Source organism: Hypomesus nipponensis, chromosome 11 (assembly GCF_054491055.1).
Source record: "Hypomesus nipponensis isolate SF chromosome 11, ASM5449105v1, whole genome shotgun sequence".
Taxonomy (NCBI): domain Eukaryota; kingdom Metazoa; phylum Chordata; class Actinopteri; order Osmeriformes; family Osmeridae; genus Hypomesus; species Hypomesus nipponensis.
Genome location: NC_140371.1, coordinates 5168771 through 5180952, shown reverse-complemented (window position 1 = coordinate 5180952; position 12182 = coordinate 5168771). Strand labels below are relative to the sequence as shown.

The 12182-nt window shown below is 42.9% G+C and overlaps 2 protein-coding genes across 3 annotated transcripts; one reads left to right on the top strand and one right to left on the bottom strand.

Annotated features, from left to right (window-relative positions):
• Positions 1-4465: 4465 nt before the first annotated feature.
• LOC146267846 (sideroflexin-2-like) lies at positions 4466-9679 on the top strand. 2 transcript variants are annotated; one of them, XM_084709926.1, is made up of 12 exons: positions 4466-4795; positions 5176-5340; positions 5567-5737; positions 5916-6014; positions 6200-6275; positions 6744-6829; positions 6912-6972; positions 7140-7206; positions 7300-7349; positions 8368-8417; positions 8547-8594; positions 8696-9679. In XM_084709926.1, the coding sequence occupies exons 2-12, from the start codon at positions 5186-5188 to the stop codon at positions 8793-8795; spliced, it is 963 nt and encodes a 320-aa protein (XP_084566052.1). In that variant the 5' UTR covers positions 4466-4795; positions 5176-5185; the 3' UTR covers positions 8796-9679. The 2 variants fall into 2 exon arrangements, with proteins under 2 accessions (XP_084566052.1, XP_084566054.1); XM_084709928.1 differs by lacking the exons at positions 8368-8417; positions 8547-8594; positions 8696-9679 and adding an exon at positions 7693-8360.
• Positions 9668-12020, bottom strand: npm3 (nucleophosmin/nucleoplasmin, 3). The gene is made up of 5 exons (XM_084709929.1): positions 11862-12020; positions 11506-11591; positions 11245-11364; positions 10966-11059; positions 9668-10647 (listed from the first exon to the last, which is right to left on the bottom strand). The coding sequence occupies exons 1-5, from the start codon at positions 11932-11934 to the stop codon at positions 10547-10549; spliced, it is 474 nt and encodes a 157-aa protein (XP_084566055.1). The 5' UTR covers positions 11935-12020; the 3' UTR covers positions 9668-10546.
• Between the last annotated feature and the right edge of the window lie 162 nt (positions 12021-12182).

Genomic DNA, 12182 nt, shown 5'->3' with positions numbered 1-12182 from the left:
CTGTGTGCCCTTTAAGACCCTGTCCCTGAGATGGAGGGGGAAGGAGAAGAGGGGCTAGGTTTAGTTACAGTGTTTGCCATGTTCAAGGCCTCAGTATTGCATGTGTGTGTGCGCACATGTGTGTGCATGTGAGTATGTTCATGTGTATGTAGGGAAAGTGACATGTATGTGGCAGCTTGTCAGAATTCCCCATGCTCAACTATACTGCCCCCCCCCCCCTTCCTCTCTGTCTGTCTCTATGCTTGATTAATAAAACATGAGCCGGCTGTTCAGAGGGGGCTCTTTAATAGGCTGGCCCTCTCTCCTCTTCACAGTGTGTGTTAGGGGTGCACTGCTCAATCTAACTGTGTATGGAGCTAGAAAGCTGACAAAAGTATCTGAATTTGAATATGAAAGATCTGAAATATTTGTGTGTCGAATTTCATAAAACTGAAATATTTTGCTGTTTAATATATAATATCTGAATTATTTGTATGCCGCATTTAATGAAACTGATTTATTTTGATCCAAAAATACAAATTTCTAAAATTCAGATTGCATGAATTCAGATCTTGAAATTCAGATTGCAGGAATTCAGAATCTTGAAATTCAGATTGCTGAAATTCAGATTGCGGAAATTCAAATTCAGATTGCGGAAATTAAGATTTTGTCTGAACTAGGCCAAAGGTGAAACAGCTTGCTTTCACAGGGAAAATTAGACCATTTCAGAACGACCGAATTTTACCTCAGAACAAAAGCTAAGTTGCTCGTTGGAGGAAGAGTATGGAGCAAGTGCTTATGAAACTTTTAAAAACGTGTGTCTTCTCCTTTGCCAAAATCGGCAGTTACTGTTACCAAGGGAGTCGAGACAGAGTCGGAGGGCGGCGGAGATCGATGGAAGACGCGGAATAACTGGAAAAGCTATAGCCTATATTTATGCTCCGTTATTCTCTTTTCTGTGTTGGAGTTCTTTGAAGAGCTTGATGCCATCAACATTCAGCCTGATATAAAATCATGAACTTAAATTGTGTCTCTTAATTATAATACCCACACAGAAAATCCAGGTGAATCAAGTCACGCTAGCTAGTTACTGTATTGCTAATAAATAGCCTATTTGGATGGTCAAGCATATTTTTCATTGTCTCCTTATTCCTATCAAAGTCAATGTTCAGCCTATAGGCTATGTTCATTTGCTAAGTGACATTTCATATCGGTTATGGATAGTGAAATATTTGCTTTCTGAGAGATCGGACATAGCCTAGTATTTAACAGCATATAAGGAGTTATCTATAAGAATATATCTGTAGTGCGGCCGGGTGTGATTTGATTCATCGTCCACACATCGTCTAGAAGTCAGTTTCGATCAAATGCCAACGATCTCCATACTACATCTTGCCGACGTATCTTCTACACATCGGGCCGACGTCGGCAAGACGTATGTGTGCTATCCCAGATTTGTGATCTGGGTCTTCCTCCAACTAGCAACTCAGTTTGTTCTTAGGTGAAGTTTGGTCGTTCTGTAATTGTCTACTTTTTCCTGTGAAAGCAAGCTGTTTCACCTTTGGCCTGAATTTGAATTTCCGCAATCTGAATTTCAGCAATATGAATTTCAAGAATCTGAATTCCTGCAATCAGAATTTTAGAAATGTGTATTTTTGATCAAAATAATTAAGTTTTATTAAATTCGGCATACAAATAATTCAGATATTATATATTCAACAGCAAAATATTTCAGTTTTATGAAATTTTACACACAAATATTTCAGATCTTTCATATTCAAATTCAGATACTTTTGTCAGCTTTCTAGCTCCATAACTGTGCTGCTAGATCTTCAGTCCCAGATTGAATTCTACCAAACTGTAAATAGAAGAGCTCTCACTGGTTGTTGTATGTGATGATCCAGTAGGGCTAAGGTTGTGTAATGCACTTTAAAATCTTATGCCAATCCTCACTCATGTCTGTCTAGAAATAATCTGGACATCTGGTGGTGGAATACTGTTGGAGAGGCAAAACAACACAATCTATTCTATCTCTCTTTCTCAGCTTTCTATTTCTCTCTCCACTAACCAATCTTTTTCTCTCTCTCGCCACCTTTTCTCTTTCACTTTCTCTCTTTCTTTCTCCTCATTCATCACTCTCTTTCCCCCCTCTCTACTCTTACTGTTTCTTTTCCCCTCTCTCTCCCCTGTATGTGTGGGTGTGTTACTGGGTCATCATGACAGCATACGGGAAATTCAGCAGGAAAGTACAGGATACAATATTGGCCCTGTACTGATATGCTGGGTGCTATTTGGAATGGTGTGTTTGAGTGTGTTTGTACTTCTTGGAGGTTAGTGGGAGTGGTTTCATGCTGTGTGGGAGAATGTGTGCTCAGGTGTCGCTGAACGATCATCATGTCGGTGTGTGTTTGCCTATGAAATGGTGTGACTTGAGTTGTGTGCTGTGTGCGTGTGGTAAATGTGTATGTGTGTGTGTGTTTGGGTAAAGACTTATGTGCCACACAGCTGTGCTGTACTATGGCAGGTGCACAGAGAAAGAGAGAGAGAGAAGATGAGTATGTACACACCCTTGCCTTTGGGGCCTATGCCTGTTAGAGTTGTGTAACTGTGTGTGTGTGAAAGAGAGAGAGACACACACAGAGAGGGAGGGAAAGAGAGGGTGTGTGTGTTTCACTGTATAGCTCTGTACCGGGAAGCTGTCAGCTGTTGTGCAGCTGCTGTTTGTGTGGTTTACCCTGGAGGTTTGTAGGAGCTGCAATGAACACACGTTGACCCAAACACACATACACACACACCTTTAATGTTGCCTTGCATAATTGAAGACATTCACAAAATTGCCACCCACTATTTTATAAACAAGTGTATCTTTTCTCATGCTTTCTATCAATCACTCACACACACACACACACACACACATACACACACACACACACACACACACACACACACACAGTATCTGTTCTTCCACACAGAAGTTAACAAAGTGTCTGATAGATTGTAACAATATCCTGTTTTTGTCTGGCCTGAGGTCTGTCTGGTGAATTTCATTAACCTAACAAAGGTTTCCAGCATTCATCCTGCGTGTGTATATATGAGTGTGCATGCATGTGTGTGTGTGTGTCTGTTTAATCAATCAGCTCAGAAACATCTAGAGAAAGAAAAGAAAATACAGAGAAAAAATAAAGGTATTGCTACCCGTGAATATTCGGCACAACCACATTGTAACTATACATAGACACATCACACTTTAAAGGTGTTTTAGGAGCCTATTACAGACACATACAGCTTTACACAGACTGTGTTTTCAACACACTAGAGCTGCAAGATTTTGTAGGAACACAAAAAGCTGTTTTTGGCACAGTAATGAGGCCAAAGATCAAACATGAAAACATTTTTTTCATATTAATTCACTGAGGTGACTATGGAAACAAACAATATCTCCAGTATTTATGTAATGTTCTAATGGGTTTGGAATGCGCACACACACACACACCTTGGGCCAGTTGTTCAGAAGTGATCTGATCAGATTCAGGCTATTGGATTGGATCAAATCTTAAAAATGGGTTGTTCAAAATAAAAAAAGCATTCTGAAATTGGATTCGATCACCTAATCCAGTCTTGGTTTTGATCTGGATCCAACCTTCAAAATGTGTTGTTCAAAACTTTTTTGTAGGACTGGGATACCTTTAATCTAAAAAATCTAGATCATACTAATCCCAGCAGAAGGGTGGATTCAGGATGGATTTTAGGAACAAAATGTAATCAAATTTGGTCAATTAAAATTATATTTGTATCATATACATTTATTTATATGAAAGAGCAGAAGTACAGATTAGTCTGGCAAAGGAACAAATCACTCTTTCCCAACTTCAGCAAACCAAAACCAGACTTGAAATCCGCCTACAAAAAGGGGCTTCAAAAAGCTGGTCTCTCCACAACCAAAGACAAAATCTGAAAGTTCTTTTATTTATTTAATTATTTTAGCATTCTTCTAATTTTGAAACACATGTTCAAAATATTCAGTTTGTTTTTATTTGTTTGTGGGTCAGATGATGGCTCTGACAGTTTGGATTGTTTTTTGCTTCAAATCAAAACACTTGAAAGTGACCCCTATGCTGGCTATTGAACCAGTCCTATATGTAGTCCCGTTTATAAAGCTTGGAATCCGAATTTGGTCATATTGAAAAGTTTGCATCTGGATCAGGGTGATCCAATCCAATGTTGCTTTGAAAAACCAGCACAAAAGTCAAATAGATTTATTGATCCTGGATAACAAAACATGGGATTTCAAAATCCAAATAATTCTGATCCAGATTCAACTTTTTTGAACAACTGGGCCGGTGTTGCTGACATTCGTCCATAAACGTGTCACTCACTCACTCACTCACTCACTCACTCACTCATGGCATATCGTCAAGTGAGGAAGTCAAGGAAGCATGCACAAGTATTCGAACGTAGCCCTTTAGTGACAAAAGAGGAAGTGGGGTGGTGGATTTAAAGAGACAGTGCAAACAGTCCTTTGCACACTGTCGCTTAAGCTAACTAGCAAATAAATACAGCATTTTAATAAATACTGCAATAAGTAATTGATTCCATGTGCTGGCGGCCATTAATTGTAATTTTCGGTTGAAAGAGAGAAATATGAAGAGAACAGAGGGACTGAGCTGCCCTCGACCCCTATTGGAAGACGTGCTGCCACGTGAACCCCTCCTTCGGTTTAGCGTCTATAGAATTTAAAAACATTTAACGCTTAATTGAACTCAATCTAGAGTTAGAGTTCGAACGCGAGTTCCCACGCGTATTCTGACCTATCAAGGTATGTAGCTAATCGATCATATATTCTTTAGCGGCATACATATAAACACGTGTACCTACCTTGCTGTTTGTTAGAATAGTGTTATCCAGGAGGGTGAAACCCAGTGACATATGTAGCCTAAGTCAGCCCAGGAATGTGTCTTGCTGGTAAAGAAGCTAAATGGCAAGAGTTTGCTAGATCAAAAGTTACGTAATATAAACGTTTCGCTATTTCACATCTTTGGTTTAAAGATACAGAAAGCGTCAGCGGGTTTGCGCTTATTTCTCAGGTACGGATTGGTGGTCAGTACTTAAGGAGCCTGCGATGAGTTTGACACTAGTTTTTTTTGTCTGGATCATTTTGTTATAATTTAAAATCCTGTGCTTCCTCTTTCCCGCTAGGGAAGTCAGGATGGACCACAGTCGGTTTGACATCGACTCTCCCCGCTGGGACCAGAGCACCTTCATGGGCCGTTTGAAACACTTTTTCAACATCACAGACTTCCGCACGGCCCTGCTACCCGACTCCACCCTGGATCAGGCTCGAGAGCTGGTGGACAGCTGCAGGTGGATGTGGGGGGGAGGAGGGGAGTCAAGAAAGGGAAGAGAAGAAGTGAGGAGGGGAGAGGAGGTGAGGGAGGGAAATTAAGAAAGGGGAGAGAAGAAGTGAGGGAGGGAGATGAGAAAGGGGAGAGAAGTGAGAGAGGGGAAATTGAATTAATGTTTCCATTAACAAATGCTAAGAGGAATCCCACTAGAATGTGGTAGGTCATTGTCTGTCTGTGTGTGTCAGAGCTGGCAGCGCTCCTCCAGGCACCACAGAGGAGCAGCTGCTCTACGCCAAGAAGCTCTATGACTCCGCCTTTCACCCTGACACGGGCGACCGCATGAATCTGATTGGCCGGATGTCCTTCCAGGTTCCGGGGGGAATGGCAATTACAGGCTTCATGCTGCAGTTCTACAGGTGGGCCAGGGTTGTAGCAAACATCCACACAATCATATATTTATGTGAGTGCATTGCATTTCAGTGAATTATGGGATATGTGGAAGGTTGTATGAAACTGTGCTGGACTCCGAAACCATTTGCGTGTGTTGGTTAAATGTGTGTGTGTGTGTGCACATGCTCGTGTGTGCGGCTACAGATCAGTTCCGGCTGTAGTGTTCTGGCAGTGGGTGAACCAGTCTTTCAATGCCCTGGTCAACTACACCAACCGCAATGCCGCCTCACCCATCTCCAAAAAGTAAGCCATCAAACTGGGCCAGGTCTTGAACCATCAAACAATGGGAAAATCATCTGACCTAATGTTAACTTTGACAAATGAGGGTAACTTAGAGGGGGAGAACCAGTAGAGAGAGCGTCCTCTTGTTTATGTCTCTAAAGAGTTCCGTCAGAGAAACCTTTCTGTGTGTTTGTTTGTGTTGCCAGGCAGATTGGAGTGGCGTACATCACAGCCACTAGCACTGCCCTGGCCACAGCTGTGGGTCTGAACCTCTACACCAAGGTACCTTCTCCACCAGCAAACCAGTCTCAGACAAGTTGACTGTGGTATGCACACAAACACACTTCTTATCGGCCTTGAAACAATGGAATTTTAATCAATTGCCCCTTTTATACAGCAATCCTGCAAAATGGCCTGCCATCGCGCCGGCTTCGCTTGTTCACGCTGAACCAAACAAAGCCAGCATATTGCCGCCACTTTGTGTGATGTTAGACGCCAGCGTCATAGCATGTGTAGTGCCGCCATGCCGGCTCTCCCTTTTAAACAGACGTTGATTCGGCTCTGTGACTACCTCTGCTGCCGGCTTATTGCCGGTACAACGACGACCCGACCATGCTGTGTCCCTACCTGTGTTTATAGAACTGCAAGGCAACATTCTCAGCTTTAACAGGCTGTATGAAAGGGTCTACTCTGGCCGTAAACTGTCTCACCATCATCTAACCCCACCCCCCCCACCCCCCCCACCTCCAGAGAGCCCCTCCCTTAGTTGTCCGCTGGGTGCCATTTGCAGCTGTGGCAGCAGCTAACTGTGTCAACATCCCCATGATGAGACAACAGTAAGTATGTGTGAGTGTGTGTGTGTGTGTGTGTGTTTGATTGCGCGGGCGTGTGTTTGGTACTGATTGTGTGTGTCTACAGAGAGATTCTCAATGGCATTGCAGTCACAGATGAGAACGGCAACAAGCTCGGCCACTCTCGAGTGAGTACTGGGCCGATGGCATCGCATTCACACACAAGACTGCTCACTCCCTCAGTCTCTCACTCCCCCTCGCTTGCTCCTCTCCTCTATTCCTCTTTCTCCTTCTCCATTTCTCCTCCTCCTCCTCCCTCTCTCCCCTTCGCTCTTGCTCTCCTTCTCTTTCTCAGAAAGCCGCCATTAAGGGCATCACTCAGGTGGTGATCTCTCGCGTTACCATGGCAGCCCCGGGCATGAGTAAGAATGCGTTTGAATGCAGTAAATTTGTATTCATTCAAACTACCTCTCACAGCGCTCTCTTCATACATCTGTTCTCCTTTTCCCCCACAGTCATTCTGCCGATTGTCATGCAGAGATTGGAGAAATACAAGTTCATGCAAGTAAGTGTGTGTGTGTGTGTGTGCTTGTGTGCAAGCGCAGCCATGTTTAATTGGTTAAACTCCCCCTCACCTGCCCCATAGAAACGGTAGCTAGAGCCACGTTTGAGGGTTCGTCAGCCAGGAGTGCCCTGAGTTCAAACCCTGTTGGGGGTAAGAGAGAGAGAGAGGGAGGGAAGTTGTGCTGACCAACAACCCAATGACTGACATGTGACCAGTGTGATAAAGAGTGTGGTGGGTGAGAGGGAGACAGACAAAGATAAAAGGGACATACAAAGAAGGGAGATGTAGTTATTGTGCACTATGCTGTTGAAGAAGTCTCTTGTTCTACTCTATTTCTGCAAAGGACCAAGTCAATGAAGTCCGTTGGCAAATACAAGTTCAAGGCAAAATCTAAGTATGTATTACAGATCTGTAAGGTGCAGGTGTCTGATACATGCCAGATGAGCATCTCAGAGGACTGGACAATGAATACAGGAATGAGGGGCAGTTAAATGGAATCACAATATGGGAGAGGGGTGACAGTCAACATGGCTTTGCAAGCACAGAAAGAAGACTCCTCATTCATGATGCTAGAAAGCTTTTGTTTAGTCTTTAGATAAGGCTCCGCGAGCCTCGAAGTTCCTCCTATTTTTCCTCGTTCAAAATTGCATGGGATTATACACTTTGGTAACATCGTGACTTCAGACCTATAATCTAGTGTCATAGACATTTCCTAGTCGCATCTTACTAATAACTGACTTATGACTATGCAGGCATAAGCAAGCTTTAGCAAACAGCATAATTACCGTTTATCAATGCTACAAGCAACATAATTCATATATAGGCATATTTCATGTTCATGTTGATGACCATGGGTCATGTTCTCATGAGCTTATATAGCAGGGCATAGATCAAACATTGTTTAATATATTCAGAATATTCAAAACGGTATAAAAGTTCTAAAGTAATCATTAGTTGAAATATTTAACCGCTGATCAATTAACAATAATTAATGACAGACCTCTTCACTGTGTTCCAGAAAATCACATTCTTCCATGGGCCCCTGCAGGTGATGATGGTGGGAGTGTTGTAAGTCCAGGCTAACTTCTCTGACCCATAGAACTGTAATCAGCTGGAAAAGGATCATCTTGGGAACAGTTCTCCTGCTGCTTTTTGTAACTCTCCTCCCCTCTAATCCCTTCTCCTCCCCTCTCCTAGCCTCGTCTTCATGGTACCAGCAGCCTGCTCCCTCTTTCCTCAGAGTTGGTAAGAAACCCGGACTCTAAATCCCAACGTACCTTGGGCTCTACCTGAAGTGGGACTTCAGGACTCATTAACAGTGTACCTGCCTGTGTTTTTTACTCCAGTTCCATTGCTGTGTCCAAGCTGGAGCCAGAGCTGAGGGAGTCCATTGTGTCTCAGTATGGAGATGGCATACACCATGTCTACTTCAACAAGGGGCTATGAGGCAGAATGGTGGACAGAGATGATCATCAGTCTGCCTGTTGCATGGCTACCCCGCTAACAACCACCGTTGAAAACATATTTTTATGTTTCTGTGAGCTCCAAACTCAGGCTTTGTAATTGTATTGATAGAACGTTCTCCTTTTTATTCATTAATCATGAATGTAACATTCAATCATGAGATTTCTTTGGTGTATGGTGTGAAGAGGTCATTTCATACAGAAAGAATAGTGATGGAACCGCATCCATTGCTTATAAGTTTACCTGGCAAGCCTTGTTTATCATTCAGTTCAACAATGACTGAGACAGTTATGTGCTCTCATGGTCCAGACTATGGCTGGGAGAAAACCCAACTGTAGCTCAAGGCAGATGTCTTCCCATAATGTTCAGTATAAGAACATGTCATCCAAATACAAACTTTTCCAAGCAGCTGCTCCCTAGTGGTCTGGAATGCCAGCAGCAGATTTATTGTTACACCAGGTCATACCAAGTCTCCCCCCCCCCCCCCCCCTCCCATGGATTGTTCTCATTGTTTCTAGTCACCCAGGAGGGGAGAGTAGAGGTATATGTTATGGTTTTCTGGGGGTGAATTTGCACTATTGCAAGTGCATTGACAGGCATAAAACAAAATATACAAAGTTATGGGACTTCAGCATACATTGGTGCTCCCAGGAAAGTTGTCAACTTTTCTCTGTGGGGAAGCATTGGGTATGTTAGTGATCAGAAGGCATTCTCACATTAAGATGCTATAGAAGACTGAACTGTAGGGAGTCGGCGAAGCCATCAGTCCGCTTGTGGACTTTCCCTAGACTGCAATGCAAATTCTACTGTGCAAATTGACATTTTGTTCCTTTGAAAGAAACCAAATAAACAAGTTTATACTCTCATCACAAGAATTCCACTTTATTTAAACAATTTGTAAACATACAAAAAAAATAACACTTCAGAAAGATGCATTTCATAGAACAGCATGACATGACACAATTCAAAATGGTATATTCATTTGGTAATCCATGGAACCTCCGTTCATTTGAGTTCCAAAGGAACTTAAATGGCTCTGGACGCAAATGTATATACAACCAATCAGAACAATGAAGCGCCATCTTAATTGGTTACCATGCCTCAACTACACTTCTGTATAGTCCCTTAAACCAACCCCATGTCAGGGACCGTTCTTACTGGCCCATTCCGAATCTGGTCAGAGGGAAATCTGTTTGAATGGGAACCAGACTAATCTGCCAGTGAAAATAAAGCAGGGGCTGGCAGATTAGTCTGGCTCCCTGGCTAAAAGGAGGTTTCAAATGGCAAAGCATGCAAACAAATACAAATCATGTGTTCAAACTCTAAAAACCTTTACAGGGTTTAGGTCATTACACAGTCAACTGCTGGTGTCATATGTGAGAAAAATCAAATTTTCTTTGAAGCTCATGTTTCATACCCTTTTTTAAATCAATCCTATTCAAAATCCAGATTGTGTCATGAAAGGAACGCAGAGTTTTGTAATAAACCCAAATTCATTCAGTCTCTAAGGGCAAACCCCCTCCAGCCATCTACACCCTCACACACCAAAAGGTAGGTCAGCTCCACATGGCACCCCTCTCAACCACACCATGTTTAACATGACCAACACCTTTGGGTGTCATCTTAGGGCAGCAAAACGGAAGTCGATATAAAATGTATCTAATGGGATTAAGAAAATCCCTTTAATTTTCTTATAAAAAGTCCAAATGAAGCAGGCTCTGACAGGTTGTCTTCTACAACTTCTGCTTCTTCTTGGCAGGTTTGATGGGGACAATCTCCTCATCCAGCTCCTCGTCCTCCTCATCGGACAGATCCGACCCAAGCTCGTCTGAGGCTAAGGGGCGAGAACAGATACTGGGGTTACAACAGACAAGGACCCTCAGGTGGCATCCATTGAAAGCCCAGGCGGTTGTCATAGTAACCAGACATTCCAAGCAGGGTAACCCAGCTTGTCTGACATCACACTCCCAGTAAGAATTGATTTCCTAGCATGTGGGAAGCTGTGAAAGTTTGATGTGAAGCTCAGATATGAGTGTCAAACTATCAGAAAAAAAGTGATTATACTTTAAAGAAGTGTGTGTGTGTGGACTACCACTGAATATAGCCATTCTTCCCTCGCTGTGTCCAGTACTGTGCATATCAACAATCTCACCTATGAGGTGAAGCCCACTAACAGTCACAGGCCCTGTTCCAGATCTCAGACGGATGGTCACTGGAGCCTTCAGCTCGAACTCCCCCAGACTCACCTGAGAAACACAGCAGGGGTGAGACAGAAACCCAGGCCACTGATTAGACACCACGGCAGAACTCTCATATTATGACTGTCTGAATAGACTGAATATCTATTCGTCCTTCATATTAGTCCCCATCTCCTCCCTCAGGGAGGCAATGTTTTTTTTTGTAATGTAAACATTTTAAAAGACTAGCGTACCATAGGCAGGCAGTTGATGTGGAGGTTTGCCACAGGCACAGAGATGGTCTTGCCTTTGTGGTTCATGGCCGTTACCTCAACCACGTTACTCTCCTCTTTTGCTCCTTCTCCAAGACATACCTAAAATATCCCCAGACAGGAAGAAAAAAAACACGACTTTAGGCTACTGACCCACACGGGGGGATGCAACTCGATCAGAGTGCAGATAAATAACTGGTTCATATTTTATTTTTTTATCGGCAACAATAATAAATCTGCTACCGTTCGTAGTTCAAGAAAGTGCTCCAAATCTTCCTCTTCATCTCCTTGAAAGGTGTAGAATGGTACTTTGGAAGAAAGTTCACAGCCTGAGAAGATACGATGCCATTTTGTTACACGTGTTTGTCGTTCAATGTCCTCTTAAGTCGCCGCTATAAGTGGCCAACTACATTTTACCTCATTACATGTGTCTACAACGGCAACTAAATACAGACATCGCTAATTTATTTGGGTATTTTCAGGCTGGTGTCATTACTTCATAAACGTGCGATTGGCAGTGGCACAGCGATTCCCCACGTGTGCTAATCAAAAGTAAAAAAAAAACAAAAAATATCAAATTTCATAAGCGGCGATCTTACTGAAAACGTAGCTTTCCAGTTTGGATGGTCCATGACTGCCACACTCCGAGGATTCGTCGTCTGCGTACGACATTATTATATTGGTAAATTCAGCTGCCGAGATCAATTCGCTCCTTCAGTCTGAAATAAAACTCGTCGCAACGTTGACTACGTCATTAATCTGCGTCCTGAGGCCACATTCCATACCACAACCTGCCTCCCTCTCCGTCTGGCCTCGTTTACTCCTAAGAGTGGGTGTGACCAAAACCTACTTTAAATGGGTAAAGAAAGTTAATATAAACATTTATGGTGCGGGCTGACATTTTATCAACCCGCAATATA

Bases quoted from the DNA above. Each gene is read 5' to 3' on its own strand.
- LOC146267846 (XM_084709926.1), top strand. From the start codon at position 5,186: ATGGACCACAGTCGGTTTGACATCGACTCTCCCCGCTGGGACCAGAGC. The intron at 5,341-5,566 runs GTGGATGTGGGG...TGTGTGTGTCAG, and splicing joins GAGCTGGTGGACAGCTGCAG to AGCTGGCAGCGCTCCTCCAG. The intron at 6,973-7,139 runs GTGAGTACTGGG...TCTCTTTCTCAG, and splicing joins ACAAGCTCGGCCACTCTCGA to AAAGCCGCCATTAAGGGCAT.
- npm3 (XM_084709929.1), bottom strand. From the start codon at position 11,934: ATGTCGTACGCAGACGACGAATCCTCGGAGTGTGGCAGTCATGGACCA. The intron at 11,592-11,861 runs GTAAGATCGCCG...GTATCTTCTCAG, and splicing joins ACTGGAAAGCTACGTTTTCA to GCTGTGAACTTTCTTCCAAA. The intron at 11,060-11,244 runs GTACGCTAGTCT...TGTGTTTCTCAG, and splicing joins ACATCAACTGCCTGCCTATG to GTGAGTCTGGGGGAGTTCGA.